The sequence below is a fragment of the Heptranchias perlo genome, chromosome 32 (genome assembly GCF_035084215.1).
Source record: "Heptranchias perlo isolate sHepPer1 chromosome 32, sHepPer1.hap1, whole genome shotgun sequence".
In the NCBI taxonomy this organism is placed as follows: domain Eukaryota; kingdom Metazoa; phylum Chordata; class Chondrichthyes; order Hexanchiformes; family Hexanchidae; genus Heptranchias; species Heptranchias perlo.
This window is the reverse complement of record NC_090356.1, coordinates 497,904-521,864: the sequence shown is the minus strand read 5'-3', so window position 1 is coordinate 521,864 and position 23,961 is coordinate 497,904. Positions and strand designations below refer to the sequence as shown.

The 23,961-nt window shown below is 44.3% G+C and overlaps 2 protein-coding genes across 3 annotated transcripts in view; both read left to right on the top strand.

The window, feature by feature from the left end:
- ubr4 (ubiquitin protein ligase E3 component n-recognin 4) overlaps nt 1–23,961 on the top strand; it is a 266,230-nt gene that overhangs the window by 120,424 nt on the left and 121,845 nt on the right. For both annotated transcript variants that reach the window (XM_067970130.1, XM_067970129.1), the window contains exons 43-49: nt 308–535; nt 3,181–3,338; nt 3,915–4,089; nt 11,857–12,058; nt 13,283–13,446; nt 20,309–20,525; nt 20,902–21,118. In XM_067970130.1, the coding sequence (XP_067826231.1) occupies nt 308–535; nt 3,181–3,338; nt 3,915–4,089; nt 11,857–12,058; nt 13,283–13,446; nt 20,309–20,525; nt 20,902–21,118 (1,361 nt within the window). The remainder of the gene's footprint in view (nt 1–307; nt 536–3,180; nt 3,339–3,914; nt 4,090–11,856; nt 12,059–13,282; nt 13,447–20,308; nt 20,526–20,901; nt 21,119–23,961) is intronic.
- Nucleotides 7,597–8,709, top strand: LOC137300880 (beta-1,3-galactosyltransferase 9-like). The gene has a single exon (XM_067970128.1). The coding sequence runs from the start codon at nt 7,597–7,599 to the stop codon at nt 8,707–8,709; it is 1,113 nt and encodes a 370-aa protein (XP_067826229.1).

The following is a 23,961-nucleotide window of genomic DNA, read 5'->3' as shown; positions in this document are numbered from 1 at the left end:
GTATCCCCTTGTAAGGTAATGATTTACCATGATCTGTAAGAAATGTGATATTAAGGACATATATAATTTCAGAAAATAAGTGTCCTTAAAGGGACTTGTCGGACCCCATGTTGGCTCAACACCCCTTAAACCGCAGTGAGGCGAAACTGTTTTTTGTTCTCATTTCAAAATTGCTTTAAATTGAAGTGGGAGATTTCATGTGGCCGTAGCAACTCAAGCTGCTGCTGCAGAACATTATTAACAGATAAAAAGCGAGGTGCATAGTGAAGCTCCTTCACAGATTGTGTTCTCAATTCTCTGCTCGTAGGTTTATGACTTGTCCACTGATGCCTTGAGTCCAATGTACTATTTCCTTTTGCCGAGCTCGAAGATCCGTGACACCACATTTCTGTTCAATGAGGAAGGGAAGAGTATTATTGTTATCATGTCTTCGGCTGGTTATATCTATACCCAAGTGATGGAGGAAGCGAGCAGTGCTCAGCACGGACCGTTCTACGTCACCAATGTGCTTGAAATCACGCATGAGGATCTGAAGGTTTGTGGAAAAATTAACACATTTGCACACAGTACTGTTCATATGTCATCTTTATCTAAATTGAACATTTTCCAGTTTCTGTTTAGCGATGACCCGATTGGAGGCTGAGACTGATCCTGCTGCCCTTTCCTTCTCCAGAGGTCTCTTCAATCTCATAGAACAGGCTTACAGGAAAGCAATGAAACTCAGCTGTTAGAATGACTTAGCTAGGAATTAAACTTGGGTTGTCTGAGGGTGCAGTAACCTGGTGGTGAAGGTATTGGACATGCAACCCAGAGGTTATGAAGTTGAATTCAATAAATCTGGTATTTTAGGGCTGGCAAGGAAAAGAACGTGCCCCACCCCTACCTGGTCTGACCATGTGACTCCACTCGCACACTGTGGTTGACACTTAATGCCCTCAGAGCAACTGGGATGGGCAGTAAACACTGCCTTGCCATTGTCGCCGATATCCTAATAACAAATTTAAAAAAGGCTCCAGTATTTTGCTGCTCAGTCTACCAGTTCAAGCTGTTCTGAGTACTCAGTCCTTAAAGCAAGAAAGACAAGCATTTATATTGCGCTTTTCATGCCCTCAGGGCGTCCCAAGATGCTTCACAGCCAATTAAATACTTTTGAAGTGTAGTCACTGTTGTAACGTAGGAAATTTATAGAGTCTTAACTGGCTTCTCAAGCACCACAAACTGTGAAATTATGGGGTGTGTGGTATTTTCCATATCTCTACGCACTGAAAACATCAAATTTGATGAAGGAGGGAGCTTATCGTATACACTTAATAATAATCCTAGTCCAGGTGCTTATAAGAACATATGAAATAGGAGCCAGGAGTAGGCCATATGGCCTCTCGAGCCTGCTCCGCCATTCAATAAGATTACAGCTGATCTTCGACCTCAACTCCACTTTCCCACCTGATCCCCATTTCCCTTAGTGTCCAAAAGTCTTAGCGATCTCAGTCTTGAATTTACTCAACGACTGAGCATCCACAGCCCTCTGGGTAGAGAATTCCAAAGATTCACAACCCGCTGAGTGAAGAAATTCCTCCTCATCTCAGTCCTAAATGTCCGACCCCTTATCCTGAGACTATGCCCTCTAGTTCTAGACTCTCAGCATCCACCCTGCCAAGACCTCTAATATCTAATTATTATTGGATGTTCGTAAACATCTAATAATAATCCTATTCTAGGTGCAGTTCTGCTTAGTGGCTATTGGTTACTTCATTAACCATATGTCGTCTTTAATCTAGAAATCACCCGTAGAAGCAATCTGTTCTGCAGGTTGCTCAGTTCATAGTCAGACTACGATAGCTGTGGCCTTGGGTAAGGAGACCAAAACTGTACATAGTACTCCAGGTGTGGTGCCACCAAAGCCCTGTATAATTGCAGCAAGACTTCCTTACTCTTGTACTCCAACTCCCTTGCAGTAAAGGCCAACATGCCTTTTGCCTTCCTAATTGCTTGCTGTACCTGCATGTTAACTTTTTGCGTTTCATATACAAGGACACCCAAGTCCCTCTGAACACCAACATTTAATAGTTTCTCACCATTCAAAAAATATTCTGTTTTTCTATTCTTCCTACCAAAGTGAATAACCTCACATTTCCCCACATTATACTCCATCTGCCACCTTCTTTCCTACTCACTTAACCTGTCTATATTCCTTTCCAGACTCTCTGTGTCCTCCTCACAGCTTACTTTCCCACCTAGCTTTGTATTGTCAGCAAACTTGGATACATTACACACTGTCCCTTCATCTAAATCATTAATATAGATTGTAAATAGTTGAGGCTCAAGTACTGTTCCTTGCGGCTCCTTATCGAATGCCTTTTGAATATCCAAATATACTCCATCCACTGGTTCCCCTTTATCTACCTTGCTAGTTACATACACAAAAAACTCCCAGTAGATTTGTCAAACACGATTTCCCTTTCATAAAACAATGTTGATTCTGCCTAATCATCTAATGATTTTCTAAGTGCCCTGTTACCACGTCTTTAATAATAGATTCCAGTTTTTTCCCGATTACTGATGTCCGGCTAACTGGCCTGTAGTTCCCTGTTTTCTCTCTCCCTCCTTTCTTGAATAGCGGTGTTAAATTTGCTACCTTCCAATCCACTGAGACCATTCTAGAATCTAGGGAATTTTGGGAGATCACAACCAATGCATCCACTACCTCTGCAGCCACCTCTTTTAGAACCATAGGATGTAGGCTTTTAGTCCCATTAATTTCTCCAGGCAGGCTCTAGGAAAGGGGGAATAGAGTGATCTGGGAACAGGGCGGGCACATGGGATTGGGATACTGCTTGTGTGGAGGATAAACACCAACACAGATTGGTTCGGCTGAAAGGCCTGTTTTCGTACGCTAGTGCTCAGAGTTAGAGAAATGTTTTATTTCCTTCTCGGGTTGTGGGCAAAGCTGGCATTTATTGCCCGTTCCCAGTTGCCCTGAGGAGATGGTGATTTAACTGGCTTGCTGGGTCACTTCTTAGGCCACATAAGAATCATATGGGTATGATAACTGCACCCCAAAATCCCAGAGGCAAATGTTAAAATACTTAGTGTTTTAGCCCATGGTTTGGATTGTTGTGTAAATGTATTCTGTCCATGTACACACCTGGACATCATTCTTTCCCCTTTTTTTCTTTCTAGGACAGTAATGGGCAGATTGCTGGTGGCGGAGTCTCTGTCTATTACTCCCATGTTCTGCAGATGCTATTTTTTAGTTACAGTCAAGGCAAGTCCTTTGGTGCCATGTTAAGTCGCACCACACTGGATGTGCAACATCTTTTTCCAATCAACCTGAAGAGGTGAGTGATACCTAGGGTCTGTCACACAGGAGGTATGCAGCAAATGGCTGTTCCAGCAGTAGTGCAGCTTTTCAAAAATTGGGCTCTTCTCAGCTTAGAGGAACCTGCTGTTTGACTCTGCGTGACTAACATTAGATGATTAAAATTAATTAGCAAGAAACTAAATGCCCCAGCAGAGACTGGTTTACAAAATGGTCACAAAAAGCAAAAATAAATACTGGAAATCTGAAACAAAAACATAAAATGCTGGAAACATTCAGGTCAGAAAGCATCTACGGAGAGAACAGGCAGGTTAAAGTTTAAGGTGCAGAATCTTTATCAGAACAGGGTCCAAAAACGTCAACTTATCTGTTCTCTACGCAGATGCTTACAGCAATCGTATTCTGGGCCTTGGAAGATTAAGATGCAGACAGCTGTGGGTGTCAGACTCTTACACCAAATGTATCCTATTTCTTCCGTCTCTCCTCACCCCTCTCCTCTCGACTCGTCTCGTCTCTCCCCGCCCTGCCCCGTGCCTCCCCTCTATCTGTATGATTCACCTGTTCATGTTTGCATTCCTTTATTTTCTCTCTGCAGTTCCAACGGTGGCAGTGCAAAGACTGTTCCTGCCCTGTGCCAGTGGTCAGAGGTGATGAACCATCCTGGCCTAGTCTGCTGTGTCCAACAGACCACTGGAATTCCGCTAGTCATCATGGTCAAACCAGACACCTTCCTCATCCAGGAGATCAAAACCCTACCAGCCAAAGCCAAGGTCAGTCACTGTCTTGGGGAATACGGTTCTTCAATGAATTGATGCAGGAAAGGACTGGGATATGAATTCATCCTTTTTATTAGCGTTACCAATTGTAGACTTGCTCTGAATCATTCATTTGGAACCTTTTATAAAACACTGGTTTGGCCACAGCTGGAGTATTGTGTCCAGTTTTGGGCACCGTACTTCAGGGAAGATCTGAAGGTCTTAGCGAGGGTGCAGAAGAGATTTACTAGAATGATTCCAGGGATGAGGGACTTCAGTTACGTGGATAGACTGGAGAAGCTGCGGTTGGTCTCCTTGGAACAGAGAAGGTTGCGAGGAGGTGTGATAGAGGTATTTAAAATCATGAAGCGTCCAGACAGAGTAGATAGAGAGAAACTGTTCCTATTGGCAGAAGGGTCAGGAACCAAAGGACATAGATTTAAGGTGATTGGCAAAAGAACTAATGGTGACATAACATAGAAACATTGAAAATAGGAGCAAGAGTAGGCCATTCAGCCCTTCGGGCCTGCTCCATCATTCAAAATGATCATAGCTGCTCGTCTAACTCAGTACCCTGTTCCCGCTTTTTCCCCATATCCCTTGATCCCTTTAGCATTAAGAAATATATCTATCTCCTTCTTGAATATATTTAATGACTTGGCCTTTACTGCCTTCTGTGGTAGAGAATTTCACAGGTTCACCACCCTCTGAGTGAAGAAATTTCTCCTCATCTCGGTTCTAAATGACAGACCCCGTATCCTGAGACTGTGACCCCTGGTTCTGGACTCCCAGCCATCGGGGACATCCTCCCTGCATCTTGTCTGTCTAGTCCTGTTAGAATTTTATATGTTTCGATGAGACCACCTCTCATTCTTCTAAACTCTAGTGAATATAGGCCAAGTCGATCCAATCTCTCCTCATACATCAGTCCTGCCACCCCAGGAATCAGTGTGGTAAACCTTCGTTGCACTCCCTCCATGGCAAGGACATCCTTCCTCAGATAAGGAGACCAAAACTGCACACAATACTCCAGATGTGGTCTCACCAAGGCCCTGTACATCTGCAGTAAGACATCTCTGCTCCTGTACTCAAATCCTCTTGCAATGAAGGCCATCATATCATTCGCCTTCCTAACTGCTTGCTGCACCTGAATGCTCGCTTTCAGCGACTGGTGTACAAGGGCACCCAGGTCTTGTTGCACCTCCCCTTTTCCCAATCTATCACCATTCAGATAATAATCTGCCTTTCTGTTTTTACAACCAAAGTGGATAACCTCACATTTATTCACGTTATACTACATCTGCCATGTTCTTGCCCACTCACCCAACTTGTCTAAATCACATTGGACCCTCTTTGCATCCTCCTCACAGCTCACATTCCACCCCAGCTTTGTGTTGTCTGCAAACTTGGAAATATTACACTTAGTTCCCTCATCCACATCATTGATATATATTGTGAATAGCTGGGACCCAAGCACTGATCCCTGCGGCACCCCACTAGTCACTGCCTGCCACCCGGAAAAAGACCTGTTTATTCCTACTCTCTGTTTCCTGCCTGTCAACCAATTCTCAGTCCATGCCAGTATATTCCCCCCAATCCCATGTGCTTTAATTTTGCACACTAACCTCTTGTGTGGGACCTTATCAAAAGCCTTCTGAAAATACAAGTACAGCACATCCACTGGTTCTCCCCTATCTATTCTACTAGTTACCTCCTCAAAAAAACTCCAGTAGATTTGTTAAGCATGATTTCCCTTTCATAAACCCATGCTGACTTTGTCCAATCCCGTTAATGCCATCCAAGTGTTCTGTTATCACATCCTTTATAATAGACTCTAGCATTTTCCCCACTACTGATGTTAGGCTAACTGGTCTGTAATTCCCTGTTTTTTTCTCTCCCTCCTTTTTTAAATAGTGGGGTTACATTTGCCACCCTCCAATCTGTAGGAACTGTTCCAGAGTCTATAGAATTTTGGAAGATGATCACCAATGCATCCACTATTTCCATGGCCACTTCCTTTAGTACTCTGGGATGTAGATTATCAGGCCCTGGGGATTTGTCAGCCTTTAGCCCCATTAATTTCCCTAGCACTTTTTTTTACTAATACTGGTTTCCTTCAGTTCCTCCCTCTCACTAGACCCTTGGTTCCCTAACATTTCTGGGAGGTTATTTGTGTCCTCCTTTGTGAAGACATAAGTAATAGTACTTAGCATTTCTGTACTTGTGACTTTCAATTGAGATTCTCCCCTTTCTTCATTATTTTGGGCAGTCATTTGAAGTGGCTTCTCCTGCCGGCCCATGCTGGCCCTGATGAAATGGCCCATTTGAAACATTAAACTATCTTTTCTCTTGCCATTCTAATGAAAGGTCTCCATCTGAAATGTTAACCTGTCCTTTCAATGTTTCCCCAATGACTCACTTTTATCCAGTGAGCAACTGAGCCATACAGAGCAGGAATATGTAAGGTTTGATCCCTGATGGGAGTGCCATAACTTACCTTAGGAATCCTGGATTTGGAAGGGGACAATCAGTCAAGGTTCCTGTTCCTGAACACTGTCCAGTGACGCTTGCTGGAAAGTGCACGTGTGAATGTCAGCAAGCATGGGATCAGGATTGCCTGAGATGCCCCTGCGACCAAACAGTTTGTTAGCACTCACTGTCAAACAGGCACATATTGACAACTTATGTGAAGGCAACTGGTGCTCAGGTTCACATTTCAGGTGGAGACCTTTCATTACAACTGTAAAATGAAGTTAGGGTATTATATTCACCAGCTGCCGCTTTTTATAGTACTTGTGACCTCTGCTTGTGGTTCTTCATTACTTTGGACAGTTTATAAAAAGGCTTCTTTTGACTTAACGTGCAAATGATTGGTGCAATGATAGAGATAAAGAGAGAGACTAAAGAGTGCACTGCTTCAGGGCACAAGGGAAATGGGGAAAAGTAGTGAACGAAAAAGAAAAATCTCTTCTTTCCAGATGTTGAGTGATCTACTTTGCATCTCCAGCATTTTCTAATTTTACTTCAGATTTCTAGTGTTCAGTTTTTATTTTGATTAAAAGTGTAGCCTCAATGTCATTGTAAAGGTCTTAAGCTGCTGGGTATGTGAGTATCACCATAGAATAAGGAAATAATATTGACATTTAAACTGAGTCTCGATCGGATCGCAGTGCCTGCGGGGTTTGAATTGTCTTCCGGCAGCCGCTCCGAGTCTCTGATAACCAGGGGCCGGGATCCGACCCTTGGCCGCTGCCCACCACCTTATGGGCTTCGCGGGGATCTGCCCAGGGTCCCCCGTCTGTGGTCAGGCTTCGCTCCGCTCCGTCTCCCGGCTGCAGCTTCTCCATCGAGCGTCTGCTCCCTGTCCCGGGACAGTGCGGCCCATTGCAGCTAAAACGGATGTGCGATAGAGCGGCTGGAAATGCTTCGGGTATCCCTGGGATGGACTAACAGCTCCCTCTTCACACGCCTGCCGTTTCCTGTACTGGTCAGGCCGCTGTCTACACCACACCCATCACCGTCATGCAACTCTCTTCCAGTAAACGGCGAGTGTCGAGGTGTTTGCCGAAACTGTTGCTTTTGTTGGCTGCCTTTGTCCTGGTCCTGATTGTCTTCTCCGCCGGGTATATAGAAGAATGGGTTCTGCGACCCTCCCCCAATCCCTTCGATGCCCAGAGCTTCTCCCAGACCAGGAGGGAGGTGGCAAACTTCAACAGGGAGACCCTCGAGCGGGAAGCCTCAAGATTCTACCGGGTGTCCAACCCGAGAGCATGCCATGGGTCCCCGGTCTTCCTGCTGGGTTTCGTAGCCAGCAAACCGGCTCATTTCCAAAGCCGGCGGGCCATCAGGAGTAGCTGGGTCTCAGTGACGGAGGTGCAAGGCCGTGTGGTCCGGACGCTTTTCGCGGTGGGAGTCCCCGAGTCCGAGGAGGAGCAGGAGCTGATCGGTGAGGAATCGGAGCGGTACCAGGACTTGGTGCAAGGACTCTTTGTTGACACTTACCTCAACCTCACCCACAAAACCATCATGATTATGCGTTGGTTCAGCACCTACTGCCCAAGTGCGCAGTACCTCCTGAAAGTCGACGATGACGTTTTCTTGAACTATCACAACCTGGTGGGGCACCTGATAGGGCTGGGTGAAGGGCAAGAGGACCTGTACCTGGGTCGAGTGCACAGGAAAGTCAGGGCGTTTCGAAACTCCAGCAGCCTGTACTACATCCCTGAATCAGTGTACCCGGGAAAGATCTACCCCAACTACTGCAGTGGAACCTCTTACGTCGTGTCCAAGGACGTTGCTTACAAGGTCTATATGGCAGCACTCTCCCTTCCGCTGCTCACCATTGAAGACGTCTTTGTTGGGATCTGCGCCAAGAAGGTGGGCGTGTGGCCGACGCACACTTCAAAGATGTCCGGGCGACCCTGCTTTCACTTCAGTCGCTGTTGCTACAAGTCGATATACGCCTCCCATCACATATCAGCTGACGAGTTTGTTCCGATCTGGAGGCTGGTGAATGACAGCAGGGACTGCTCGGTGGTCACAAAATACGCTGCCCTGTTTGTTTTCAACTTGGCAGGACACACGATGGTCCAATCAACAGGCAGGGGTGCTCGACATTTCATAGACCATGATTGATTGCCCCATGTGGTTAGTTTCTTAATCTCCGAGGATCTGGCCCCGTGGAGTAGAGACTTTTGCCATAGACTCTGGGTGGGGGTGGTGCGGGCGGGCGGGGGGGAGGGGGAGGACCAGACATTTATCTAGCGCTTTATCAGACCTCTCAGAAACATCCCAAAGCACACGATGTACAATCAGTTACTTTGAATGTGATTTCTAGGCAAACACAGCAACCATTTTTCAGACAATCCAGCAGGTGAATTTCCAGTTCATTTTTCGGGTAAGGGGATGGATACTGGCTGGGAGACTTGGAGATCTTTAACGTCCGTCCAAACTACCGAGGACAGACAGAGGGAGCTTCGGTTTAATGTCTCACTCAATGTACAGCCTCTCTGACAATGCAGCGATCCCTCAGGTCTTGGGAGTGGGACCTGGAGCTCACAAACTCTGAGGCAGAACTGACGCTCTCAATAGTCAAAGTCGACCTGGACAATTCTTCTTGTTGGGTCAACAGCTTCATTGATGGAAACCTGGGGGATTGGGCTTAACATGGGGGGTGGGGAGAGGGGGAAATTGGGCTTAACATGGCGGGTGGGGAGAATTGGGCTTTATATGGCAGGCAGGGAGAGGGGGGAATTGGGCTTAACATGGGGGGCGGGGAGAGGAGGGAATTGGGCTTAACGTGGAGTGGGGAAGGGTGCGGGAGGAAGTGGAAGAGAGAGTTGTGTGAACAACCACAAATAGCCCAGAAACATAACTGCTATTTGTATGGTTAATCCAACCTCTCAAAACAAGTCTTTCCCCAATCTTGTCATCAACATCAAATAAATTAAAGTTTCCCAAGTGTTTAATTTGATTGCATGACAACCAAAATCTTGTGTCACAACAAATTGACCTCCTGAGTGAGTCAAGACAAGGTGCAGGCTTCAGATGGAACGGGATTAGAGAGTGGAGTGTAATTGGTTATAACTGGACCAGAGCGCACTGATGTAATTCAGTCCCGTTTTAAAGTCATACATTCTGTACTTATTTTTATATTTCCATTATAAATTCTATGTCGGTGGAAGCAGATTCAATAATAACTTTCAAAAGGGAATTGGATAAATACTGGAAGGGGAAAATTTGCAGGGCTATGGGGAAAGAGCAGGGGAATGGGACTAATTGGATAGCTCTTTCAAAGAGCCGGCACAGGCACGATGGGCCGAATGGCCTCCTCCTGTGCTGTATCACTGTATGATTATAACTATAATCTTTCAAAGTTCTCTAGATTCAGGAACTGTCCCTCTAGATTGGAAAATTGCACATGTCACTCCGCTTTTTAAGAAAGGAGAGAGAAGGAAACCAGGAAATTATAGACCAGTTAGCCTAACATCTGCTTTGGGAAAAATGCTGGAGTCTATAATTAAGGATAGGGTGACTGAACACCTCGAAAATTTTCAGTTAATCAGAGAGAGCCAGCATGGATTTGTGAAAGGTAGGTCGTGCCTGACAAACCTGATTGAATTTTTTGAAGAGGTGAGTAAAGTAGTGGACAGGGGAATGTCAATGGATGTTATTTATATGGACTTCCAGAAGGCATTTGATAAGGTCCCACATAAGAGACTATTAGCTAAGATAGAAGCCCATGGAATCGAGGGAAAAGTACGGACTTGGTTAGGAAGTTGGCTGAGCGAAAGGCGACAGAGAGTAGGGGTAATGGGTAGGGACTCACATTGGCAGGATGTGACTAGTGGAGTCCTGCAGGGATCTGTCTTGGGGCCTCAATTATTCACAATATTTATTAACGACTTAGATGAAGGCATAGAAAGTCTCATATCTAAGTTTGCCGATGACACAAAGATTGGTGGCATTGTAAGCAGTGTAGATGAAAACATAAAATTACAAAGGGATATTGATAGATTAGGTGAATGGGCAAAACTGTGGCAAATGGAATTCAATGTAGGCAAATGTGAGGTCATCCACTTTGGATCAAAAAAGGATAGAACAGGGTACTTTCCAAATGGTAAAAAGTTAAAAACAGTGGATGTCCAAAGGGACTTAGGGGTACAGGTACATAGATCATTGAAGTGTCATGAACAGGTGCAGAAAATAATCAAGAAGACAAATGGAATGCTGGCCTTTATATCTAGAGGACTGGAGTACAAGGGGGCAGAAGTTATGCTGCAGCTATACAAAACCCTGGTTAGACCGCACCTGGAGTACTGTGAGCAGTTCTGGACACCGCACCTTCGGAAGGACATATTGGCCTTGGAGGGAGTGCAGCGTAGGTTTACTAGAATGATACCCGGACTTCAAGGGTTAAGTTACGAGGAGAGATTACACAAATTGGGTTGTATTCTCTAGAGTTTCGAAGGTCAAGGGGTGATCTGATCGAAGTTTATAAGATATTAAGGGGAACAGGTAGGGTGGATCGAGAGAAACTATTTCCGCTGGTTGGGGATTTTAGGAGTAGGGGGCACAGTCTTAAAAATTAGGAGTGAGATTAGAAAACATTTCTACACACAAAGGGTTGTAGAAGTTTGGAGCTCTCTTCCGCAAATGGCAATTGATTCTTGCTAAATTTAAATCTGAGATCGATAGCTTTTTGGCAACCAAAGGTATAAAGTGATATGGGCCAAAGGCGGGTATATGGAGTTAGATCACAGATCAGCCATGATCTTATCAAATGGTGGAGTAGGCACGAGGGGCTGAATGGCCTTCTCCTGTTCCTATGTTCCTATTAGTTAGAGCGCTAATGGATTATCTATGTGCTATTTTGGAAAAGATTATAGATACTGGAAAGGTTCTGAGAAGGGCAACAAAAACAGTCGCGGGTTTCAGAGAGTGGGCTGAGGGAACTTGCCTATTCCCATTGGAGAGTAGATTGGGGAAGGTCTCAAATTTAGAACTTAGAAATTGATGTAGAGAACTAAAGGAGGCAATTTATTATAAATGAAAGAAAACATACAGTGAACTTGAAGAATAACAGAGTTGACAGTCAGTTGGAGCAAATTCAGTTGAAACATTCAAAGGGAAATTTTGATTAATGCAGTAAACAGTGGAGAGATGAGGAAAGGATGAAAATGGCCAGATTGGGAACTAAACCGACACTTCGCATAAGGGGTGTGAATGAGCTTTCCTTGTTCCTCCATTTTTATGTTCTTGTGTTCCCCCTTTATGTTTTAGATCCAGGACATGGTTGCAATTCGTCACACGGCCAGCAACGACCAGCAAAGGACCACCATGATACTCCTGTGTGAGGACGGAAGCCTGCGGATCTACATGGCAAATGTCGAGAACACTTCCTATTGGTTACAGCCTTCGCTGCAGCCCAGCAGCGTCATCAGCATTTTGAAACCAGTCCGCAAGCGTAAGGCTGCAGCTGCCAGTAAGAGTTTACTCTCGGACATACTATGCTTAGGTTAAAGGAGAGAGAAACACTGCTACTACACACTGTGAATAAGTATGAGTATAGTGAGAGCACGTGCACGCTCAAGGGAGCCGATTCTTGTACATGAGAAACCTCTGTACCACGTATAGAAACATCGTATTCTGGACTAGGCTTTTAATTGCTATCACCCTATTGTTGTGCTTGAATTGAGGACCGCTTTTAGAAATCGCTGTTATACAGGATTGAAGTTAGCGTTCTTTTTGATATTTTTTTTGTTGAGTTACTAAACCCAGCAATGTGAGAGAATGGAATTGATGAACGCAACTGAAAAGGTGTGAATTACCCGAGTTAATTACTGCCTATCTCTACTGAAGCTATTTCAACTTCCTGTGCACTGTCGCCTTCAAACTCCTCTCGGCTAGTTCCCCTCATATCACTCAAAGCAATAGGCAAGTAAAGCACAAGGGATGTTAAGAATTCCATATAATAGTTGCCATTTTTTAAAATCTTATTTCAAACTGGTGTTGGTACTGAGACTTGTGCTTCAGGTGTTTCCTACTGTGAGATTACCAGCTGCTGTATTTGCTGTCCTGTATATTCTTGAGAGGGGGAGTAATTACAAAATATTGCAATCTTGTAATAAAAGTTGGTACAGTAATATATTACAATGCCTGTCCCAATGCCATTCTGCCTTTACACATACTCCTGCAATAAACAAGCTGCTGGAAATGTACAGCATTTGAAAGGGAGAGTAGCATTAATGTTTGATGTAGGTGGGCTGCTTCATCAGAACTTGCTCTGGTTGCAACCGGACACGTGGTATAAAAGCACTCCTGACAACATTAATCATTTACAGTTCGAATACGAATGTGTAATTTGTTTCGATTCACAGATACATATTTAGATATAAATATAAATAAATACTGACCAGTCCTAAAAGTCGGGGGTGTATTCTGAAATGTGTGTGTATTCATTTGTGAATTTTTAATTTTACAATTAGCAGTTTGGAATCCAAAAATCTCAATCACCTGCCAGTGATTTGCAATAATCTCAGAGCTGAATGCATCAATGTAGATCCAGCAGTTGGTAATTAGAATTTTGCACAAAAGAATTAGTGTTCAGATAAGGGAAAGTTTATTCATAGCACTATATAAAGTGTCTTTGGTGGTATCCTGAGGCCAACCTATCAGTAACTGGCTTCTTCTGTCTCTGTGTTCACAGCGACTCGCACCTCCAGTCAGGTAACATTTCCGATTGATTTCTTCGAACACAACCAGCAGCTGACTGACGTTGAGTTTGGGGGCAATGACTTACTGCAGGTGTACAACATGCAACAAATCAAACATCGGCTGAACTCCACGGGCATGTATGTGGCCAGCACAAAGGTACGAATCCGCCACATGGCTCCCACTGTTTCTCGAGTGGAAGCACCAGCTCTTTTCAAAAAAAAGTTTTGCTTATTTTTGATCTGTTGATGTGAATTACTTGTCAAATCCCCCCCAGCCGTCAGTATTTTCATACATTTTTTTATTCATTCATGGGATGTGGACGTCGCTGGCAAGGCCAGCATTTATTGGCCATCCCTAATTGTCCTTGAGAAGGTGGTGGTCGCCTTCTTGAACTCCTGCAGTCCATGTGATGAAGGTACTCCCACAGTGCTGTTAGCAACGATGAAGGAAGGGTGACATGTGGGAGGTATTAACATTCAAAGAGATCCAGACACATTAAATAATTGGATTAGCTGGATAAGTATGGACAATGAATCATACAGTACAGAAGGAGGCCATTCGGCCCATCGCCGTTGTGCCGGCTCTTTGAAAGAGCTATCCAATTAAACCCACTCCCCTGCTCTTTCCCCATAGCCCTGCAAATTTCTCCTTTTCAAGTATTTATCCAATTCCCTTTTGAAAGTTACAATTGGATCTGCTTCCACCATCCTTTCAGGAGGTGCATTCCAGATAATAACAACTCACTGCGTAAAAGAAATTTCTCCTCTTCGGTTCTTTTGCCAATTATCTTAAATCTATGTCCTCTGGTTACCAACCCTTCTGCCACTGGAAACAGTTTCTCCCTATTTACTCTTGATTTTTTGTCAATGTTCGGATGTCTTGATAAGGGACAAAAAAATTTGTGATTATCAACTGCTAACTGAACTGTATTGTGCAAATGCAAGGCTGCTGGCAAGATTATTTATGTTGATGGCATCTTGAGCATATTTGATCATAAGTTGAAACAGGTTAATTTTATCGTGTATAATCTGGAATTTGAGTGCAATTTTAGGCCTCCTGCTTTCAAAAGGGCATTGATTGTATTGGAGCGGGCTCAGAATTGCCCTGTCATTGTTTTCTGAGACGTAGCACTTGTTCTTATTGTAAAAGATAGAAAGAGGACATCATTCCGATCTTTAAAATGGTGATAAAACATGGGTGATGTGGATGTAATTGGATTAAGTTAACTCGAGAATTAGCGCACTGGAACACAAAATTGGAAAGCCTTAACCAAGACTAAAGATTGGGAAAAAGTGTTCCCACTAGCATTAACTCGCATCAGGAACAATAAATGCCATGTTAAACTCTTTAGAAACACCCTGGACGAATTTGTATTTGAGAATAGCTTTAAGGTTGTATAGCTAAGTGTAGATAATCAGACACAAGAACGTAGAGATTACCATTCGCAATATTAGCACACGAAATGTTAATGCATTTGTATCAGATTTCTCCAGCTGATATTTTAATGGAAGCATTAACCCATTTAAAATAATGCCTTCATTAAAATAACAAACGTGCTAATTATTCAACAGCAACATCGAATTGTGGGCTGATACGGAAACTCTGCAGTTCCTGTCCTCTAGGGAAGACGGGAGCAGCATCTGCAGAATACGATCAGTCTGCTTTGAAAAATGTAAATTGTGATTTTAAATTGATATCCTGGACATTTTGCTGATTGCCATCAGTGATGTGAGGAATGATGTTTACGGGTTACTTGCTGTATAACTGTGGAGATAAGATTTATTTAGCAGATTGGGTTGACACGTATCTCAGCTTGTATAGCTAATCCGAGAATGATACTTGTACTGTGGTTAATTTATATTGCTCGGCATGACCTCTTGTGTTCAGCTTGTTGCAGCCACTTTTTTAAAAAACCAAGAGTTAAACAGGAAAACCTGGTTCTAATTGACTGCATCGTATGTGTTGACAGTTTTTTTTTATTCGTTCATGGGATGTGGGCGTCGCTGGTGAGGCCGGCATTTATTGCCCATCCCTAATTGCCCTTGAGAAGGTGGTGGTGGTGAGCCGCCTTCTTGAACCGCTGCAGTCCATGTGGTGACGGTTCTCCCACAGTGCTGTTAGGAAGGGAGTTCCAGGATTTTGACCCAGCGACGATGAAGGAATGGCGATATATTTCCAAGTCGGGATGGTGTGTGACTTGGTGTGCGATATATTTCCAAGTCGGGATGGTGTGTGACGTGCAGGTGGTGGTGTTCCCATGTGCATGCTGCTCTTGTCCTTCTAGGTGGTAGAGGTTGCGGGTTTGGGAGGTGCTGTCGAAGAAGCCTTGGCGAGTTGCTGCAGTGCATCCTGTGGATGGTACACACTGCAGCCACTGTGCACCGGTGGTGAAGGGAGTGAATGTTTAGGGTGGTGGATGGGGTGCCAATCAAGCCGGCTGCTTTACCTTGGATGGTGTTGAGCTTCTTGAGTATTGTTGGAGCTGCACTCATCCAAGCAAGTGAAGAGTATTCGATCACACTCCTGACTTGTGCCTTGTAGATGGTGGAAAGGCTTTGGGGAGTAAGGAGGTGAGTCACTCGCCGCAGAATACCCAGCCTCTGACCTGCTCTCGTAGCCACAGTATTTATATAGCTGGTCCAGTTAAGTTTCTGGTAAATGGTGACCCCCAGGATGTTGATGGTGGGGATTCGGCGATGGTAATGCAGTAACAGGTGGTGCAATGAGATGAACCGAACCTATGGCAATGTACTTATTTATTGCAACATTTTCTCCAGCTGATTGTCCACAAAACCATAGCCATCCTCCTCCTCCTACAAGCATCTACACACCTAGGTTTGGCTCAGTCCATCTCCCCAACTGCTACCTCAGGCAAAGTCTGGAGGGGACAAACCTTGGTATACTGCTCAACCTTGATCTAAACTTCATTCCCCCAAATCTGACCAGTTACTAAGATTGCTTTTTCCACTTCCATAAAATTGCTTGGTTCTATTCTTGCCTCTTCTCCACTGTTGAAACCTTATTGCACACCTTTATCGTCTTGAGTCTTGACTTACTCAGGACACTGAAGCCTATGTCACCCACAAAGTTCGGTGCTTTGTGTTCTTGTCAAGCTCTAATAGCTCCCATGACCCAGCAAATTGATTTGAAGATCCTTGTCCTCGGTGATCTCCAACCAAATGTTTCCACACACAATTCACAACCCCATCGCCGGTTTATAGAATCATAGAATCATAGAATCATAGAAGTTACAACATGGAAACAGGCCCTTCGGCCCAACATGTCCATGTCGCCCAGTTTATACCACTAAGCTAGTCCCAATTGCCTGCACTTGGCCCATATCCCTCGATACCCATCTTCCCCATGTAACTGTCCAAATGCTTTTTAAAAGACAAAATTGTACCCGCCTCTACTACTGCCTCTGGCAGCTCGTTCCAGACACTCACCACCCTTTGAGTGAAAAAATTGCCCCTCTGGATCCTTTTGTATCTCTCCCCTCTCACCTTAAATCTGTGCCCCCTCGTTATAGACTCCCCTACCTTTGGGAAAAGATTTTGACTATCGACCTTATCTATGCCCCTCATTATTTTATAGACTTCTATAAGATCACCCCTTAACCTCCTACTCTCCAGGGAATAAAGTCCCAGTCTGTCTAACCTCTCCCTGTAAGTCAAACCATCAAGTCCCGGTAGCATCCTAGTAAATCTTTTCTGCACTCTTTCTAGTTTAATAATATCCTTTCTATAATAGGGTGACCAGAACTGTACACAGTACTCCAAGTGTGGCCTCACCAATGCCCTGTACAACTTCAACAAGACATCCCAACTCCTGCATTCAATGTTCTGACCAATGAAACCAAGCATGCTGAATGCCTTCTTCACCACCCTATCCACCTGTGACTCCACTTTCAAGGAGCTATGAATCTGTACTCCTAGATCTCTTTGTTCTATAACTCTCCCCAACGCCCTACCATTAACGGAGTAGGTCCTGGCCCGATTCGATCTACCAAAATGCATCACCTCACATTTATCTAAATTAAACTCCATCTGCCATTCATCGGCCCACTGGCCCAATTTATCAAGATCCCGTTGCAATCCTAGATAACCTTCTTCACTGTCCACAATGCCACCAATCTTGGTGTCATCTGCAAACTTACTAACCATGCCTCCTAAATTCTCATCCAAATCATTAATATAAATAACAAATAACAGCGGACCCAGCACCGATCCCTGAGGCACACCGCTGGACACAGGCATCCAGTTTGAAAAACAACCCTCGACAACCACTCTCTAACCTCTATCCGCGTTCTCTCCACTTCACCATTAGTGGCCTCTTTGTTACCGTGCCTCTGCTCCCTAGACCTTCTTACCCAAACACCACCTCCCTATTTTCAAAATCCTCCGAAAAAAGTCTTTCTCTTTGGTATTTTTACACTGCCTGCAGTGTCTCTGGGAGTGGACCATGTTCCAACATCAAAAGTGATAGCAGGCTGCAGTAATAAGATTCACATTTAGTTTAAACATAGAAAATAGGAGCAGGAGTAGGCCATTCGGCCCTTCGAGCCTGCTCCGGCATTCAGTATAATCAAGGCTGATCCTCTATCTCAATACCATATTCCCGCTCTCTCCCCATACCCCTTGATGCTTTTTGTGTCTAGAAATCTATCTAGCTCTTTCTTAAATATATTCAGTGACTTGGCCTCCACAGCCTTCTGTGGTAGAGAATTCCACAGGTTCACCACTCTCTGAGTGAAGAAATTTCTCCTCATCTCAGTCCTAAATGTCCTACCCCATATCGTGAGACTGTGACCCCTCGTCCTGGACCCCCCAGCCAGAGGAAACATCCTCCCTGCATCCAGTCTGTCTAGCCCTGTCAGAATTTTATATGTTTCAATGAGATCCCTTCTCATTCTTCTAAACTCGAGTGAATACAGGCCGATCTCTCCTCAAACGACAGTCTGCCGTCCCAGGGATCAGTCTGGTGAACCTTCACTGCACACCCTCCATGGAAAGTATATCCTTTCTTAGGTAAGGAGACCAAAACTGCACACAATACTCCAGGTGTGGTCTCACCAGGTCCAGGTCCCTTTGTACATCAACATTCCTCAATCTATTACCATTTAAATAATACTCTGCCTTTCTGTTTTTCCTTCCAAAGTGGATAACTTCACATTTATCCACATTATACTGCATCTGCCATGTATTTGCCCACTCACTCAACTTGTCTAAATCACCTTGAAGCCTCTTTGCAACCTCCTCACAACTCACAATCCCACCTAGTTTTGTGTCATCAGCAAACTTGGAAATATTACATTTGGTTCCCTCATCCAAATCATTGATATATATTGTGAATAACTGGGGCCCAAACACTGATCCCTGCGGGACCCCACTAGTCACCTCCTGTCACCCCGAGAAAGACCCATTTATTCCAACTCTCTGTTTCCTCTCTGTTAACCAATTTTCAATCTATGCCAGTATATTACCACCAATCCCATGTGCTTTAATTTTGCACACTAACCTCTTATGTGGGACTTTATCAAAGGCCTTCTGAAAATCCAAATAAACCACATCCACTGGTTCTCCCTTATCTGTTCTACCAGTTATATCCTCAAAAGAAACTTCAGTAGGTTTGTCAAACATAATTTCCCTTTCATAAATCCATGTTGACTTTGTCTAATCCCATTGATATTTTCTAAGTGTCCTGTTATCACATCCTTTATAATAGACTCCAGCATTTTCCCTACTACTGATGTTAGGCTAACCGGCCTGTAGTTCCCTGTTTTCTCTCTCCTTTTTTAAATAGTGGGGTTACATTTGCCACTCACCAATTTGCAGGAACTGTTCCATAATATATAGAATTTTGGAAGATGACAACTAATGCATCCACTATTTCCATGGCTACCTCTTTTAGTACCCTGGGATGCAGATTATCAGATCCTGGGGATTTATCGGCTTTCAGTCCCCCATTAATTTCTCCAGCACTTTTTTTTACTAATACTAATTTCCTTTAATTCCCCCTTCTCACTAGTCCCTTGATTCTCTAGCATTTCTGGGAAGTAATTTGTGTCCTCTTCCGTGAAGACAGAACCAAAGTATTTGTTTAATTGCTCTGCCATTTCCTTGTTCCCCATTATAAATTCTCCCGTTTCTGACTGTAAGGGACCTACATTTGTCTTCACTAATCTTTTTCTTTTTACGTACTAATAGAAGCTTTTACAGTCCACTTTTATGTTCCTTGCAAGTTTACTCTCATACTCTATTTTTCCCCTCTTAATCAATCTCTTGGTCCTTTTTTGCTGAATTCTGAACTGCTCCCAATCCTCAGGCTTGCTACTTTTTCTGGCAACTTTTATATGACTCCTCTTTGGATCTAATATTATCCTTAATTTCTTTTGTTAGCCATGGTTGGGCCACATTTCCTTTTGTGTTTTTGTGCCAGAAAGGAATGTATAATTGTTGCAATTCATGCATTCGTTCCTTAAACATTAGCCATTGCCTATCCATTGTCATGCCTTTTAATGTAGCCTCCCAATCTATCATAGCCAACTCACTCCTCATACCTTCATAGTTTCCTTTGTTTAAATTTAGGACCCTAGTTTTGGATCGGACTACTTCACTTTCCATCTGAATGAAGAATTCTATCATGTTATGGTCACTCTTCCCTAATGGACCCTGCACAACAAGATCATTACATTAACCCCTTCTCATTGCACAATACCCAATCTAGGATAGCCTGTTCCCTGGTTGGCTCCTCAACGTACGAGTCTAAAAATCCATCTCGTACACACTCCAGGAATTCATCCTCCACCATATAATTGCTATTAATTTATTGCTGTTAATTTAAATGTGTTCCTTGTGGGTTGAGGTAAAGAGTCTTTGGCATGGTTAATGCCATGACTGCATATCTTCCCTGTCAGATGTCAGTCTGTGATGGTGGACATGGGGAAGTTAAGTAAAATTTTGGGCGTTTGGTAGGATCTGCTATTATTGGGGCTCAGAATCTACACGTTCCTTTTCAGCCAGGTGGATTTACGGTGGAAGGCGTCAACAACAACAACACCATGGTAATGACAGGAATGCGGATTCAGGTTGGGACACAGGCCATTGAGAGAGCGCCGTCCTATATTGAGATCTTTGGTCGCACAATGCAGTTGAACTTGACGAGAGCTCGTTGGTTTGACTACCCGTTTACGCGTGAAGAGGCATTACAGGCCGATAAGAAGCTAACTATTTTTGGTAAGTGAAAACTAGCCAATAGAAATGCGTGTACTCCGAGCTTATGAACTATGTTTTCCTGTAGGCTGACTGGTATTACAGCTTCCCCTCTTGATTCTTGTCGAGCCTGGCAAGGGTTGTCGGTTCCTGTAACTGGTATATGTTTGATCAGCTCTCTCGTCCAGTTTTCTGATTTCAGTCTAGGGGTAATATCAAGTACACAAGAAATGTTAACCATTTATACATTTTGGAAGTGAATGCATTGCTGTGCATCCAGTCTAGAGCACTGATAGAGATTTAAGAACAAGTCACCTTTATTTCTAATGTGTTAGTGTACGTATCTTGTTTATTCAGTGATCTTGATGTTATGTTCTCTTTTTTTCGCTGATCTTTGCAGTTGGTGCATCAGTTGATCCAGCCGGGGTAACAATGGTCGATTCAATAAAAATCTATGGAAAGACAAAGGAGCAATTTGGTTGGCCCGATGAACCTCCAGAGGAATTCCCATCAGCCTCTGTAAATAACGTGTGTGCTCCAACTGTTAACCAGAGTAACACAACAGGGGAGGTGGACACAGTCACTCCTTCCTCTACCAGTGGCTCTGTCCTCGAGAGGTAAGCATCAGCTGGAACTGCTTATTGATTTCCTCCTCCTCATTTGGTGAGAAACAAATGAAGAATGGTGTGTATAAAATTGACAGCATTGTAAATTAGATTGCGTGGGATAACAAATCTCAAAATACATTTTGTTGAGTCCAAGAGTTTGACTCCTAATGGAGAAAAATTGGCAAGGATGACAAAACAAAGCTATCATTTACATAAGGAATGATTTTGTTCATCTTGCAACATTTGTTCTGAAACCAAAGTCTGAAACTTTGGGTGTATTAGAGTTTCTACTTGCTGAACCATGTGTGGCTGTTGTGTGAAAGCTTGTCATTACAGCATGATCTCAGACTGTCCTGAGCTTGCAGTTCATGCACTCTGAGTGGATTGATACATTTCTGGGACCACTGCTTTTCTTGATATATATTAATGACTTGGACTTGGGTGTACAGGGCACAATTTCCAAATTTGCAGATGACACAAAACTTGGAAGTGTAGTGAGCGGTGAGGAGGATAGTGATAGACTTCAAGAGGATATAGACAGGCTGGTGGAATGGGCGGACACGTGGCAGATGAAATTTAACAAAAAAATGGGAAGTGATACATTTCGGTAGGAAGAACGAGGGGAGTAAAGATAAACTAGAGGGCCCAACTCTAAAAGGGGTACAGGAACAGAGAGATCTGGGGGTATATGTGCACAAATCGTTGAAGGTGGCAGGGCAGGTTGATAAAGCGGTTTAAAAAAACATACAGGATCCTGGGCTTTATAAATAGAGGCATAGAGTACAAAAGCAAGGAAGTCATGATGAACCTTTATAAAACACTGGTTCGTCCATAACTGAAGTATTGTGTCCAGTTCTGGGTACCGCACGTCAGGAAAGATGTAAAGGCCTTAGAATGGGTGCAGAAGAGATTTACTAGACTGATTCCATGGATGAGGGACTTCAGTTACGTGGATGGACTGCAGAAGCTGGGGTTGTTCTCCATGGATCAGAGAGCAGATTTGATAGAGGTATTTAAAATCATGAAGGGTCTGGACAGAATAGATAGAGAGAAACTGTTCCCATTGGCAGAAGGGTCAAGCACCATTGAACATAGATTTAAGGTGATTGGCAAAAGAAGGCATGAGGAAAATGTTTTTACGCAGGATCTGGAATTTTTAAAAATTCGTTCATAGGATGTGGGCGTCGCTGGCGAGTCCAGCATTTATTGCCCATCCCTAATTGCCCTTGAGAAGGTGGTGGTGAGCCGGTGCCTTGTACCGCTGCAGTCCGTGTGGTGCAGGTTCTCCCACAGTGCTGTTAGGAAGGGAGTTCCAGGATTTTGACCCAGTGACGATGAAGGAATGGCGATATATTTCCAAGTCGGGATGGTGTGTGCCTTGGAGGGGAACGTGCAGGTGGTGTTGTTCCCATGTACCTGCTGTCCTTGTCCTTCTAGGTGGTAGATGTCATGGGTTTTGGAGGTGCTGTCAAAGAAGCCTTGTCGAGTTGCTGCAGTGCATCCCTGGTGGTACACACTGCAGCCACAGTGCGCCGGTGGTGAAGGAGTGAATGTTTAGTGGTGGATGGGGTGCCAATCAAACGGGCTGCTTTGTCCTGGATGGTGTTGAGCTTCTTGAGTGTTGTCGGAGCTGCACTCATCCAGGCAAGTGGAGAGTATTCCATCACACTCCTGACTTGTGCCTTGTAGATGGTGGAAAGGCTTTGGGGAGTCAGGAGGTGAGTCACTCGATGCAGAATACCCAGATTCTGACCTGCTCTCGTAGCCACAGTATTTATATGGCTGGTCCAGTTAAGTTTCCGGTCAATGGTGACCCCCAGGATGTTGATGGTGGGGATTCGTCGATGGTAATGCCGTTGAACGTCAAGGGGAGGTGGTTAGTCTCTCTCGTTGGAGATGGTCATTGCCTGGCACTTGTCTGGCGCGAATGTTACTTGCCACTTATCAGCCCAAGCCTGGATGTTATCCAGGTCTTTCTGCATGCGGGCACGGACTGCTTCATTATCTGAGGGGTTGCGAATGGAACTGAACACTGCAATCATCAGCGAACATCCCCATTTCTGACCTTATGGAGGGAAGGTCATTGATGAAGCAGCTGAAGATAGTTGGGCCTAGGACACTGCCCTGAGGAACTCCTGCAGCAATGTTCTGGGGCTGAGATGATTGGCCTCCAGCAACCACTACCATCTTCCTTTGTGCTAGGTATGACTCCAGCCACTGGGGAGTTTTCCCCCTGATTCCCATTGACTTCAATTTTACTAGGGCTCCTTGATGCCATACTCGGTCAAATGCTGCCTTGATATCAAGGGCAGTCACTCTCACCTCACCTCGGGAATTCAGCTCTTTTGTCCATGTTTGGACCAAGGCTGTAATGAGGCCTGGAGCCGAGTGGTTCTGGCGGAACTCAAACTGAGCGTCGGTGAGCAGGTTATTGGTGAGTAAGTGCCGCTTGATAGCACTGTCGATGACACCTTCCATCACTTTGCTGATGATTGAGAGTAGACTGAAGGGGCGGCAATTGGCCGGATTGGATTTGTCCTGCTTTTTGTGAACAGGACATACCTGGGCAATTTTCCACATTGTCGGGTAGATGCCAGGAGTGCACTGCCAGGGGGGTGGTGGAGGCAGATTCAATCGTGGCTTTCAAAAGGGAACTGGATAAGTACTCGAAAGGAAAAATTTGCTGGGCTACGGGGATAGGGACGCGCTGGATTGCTCATGCATAGAGCCAGCACAGACTCGATGGGCCGAATGGTCTCCTTCCGTGCTGTAACCTTTCTGTGATTCCAGTGTTCCTGAAAATAGTTGGATTGGAGGAAGTATTCAGACACACAGAGAACATTTTCATCCTG

Excerpts from the sequence above, each read along its gene's own strand:
- LOC137300880 (XM_067970128.1), top strand. The coding sequence starts at position 7,597 with ATGCAACTCTCTTCCAGTAAACGGCGAGTGTCGAGGTGTTTGCCGAAA.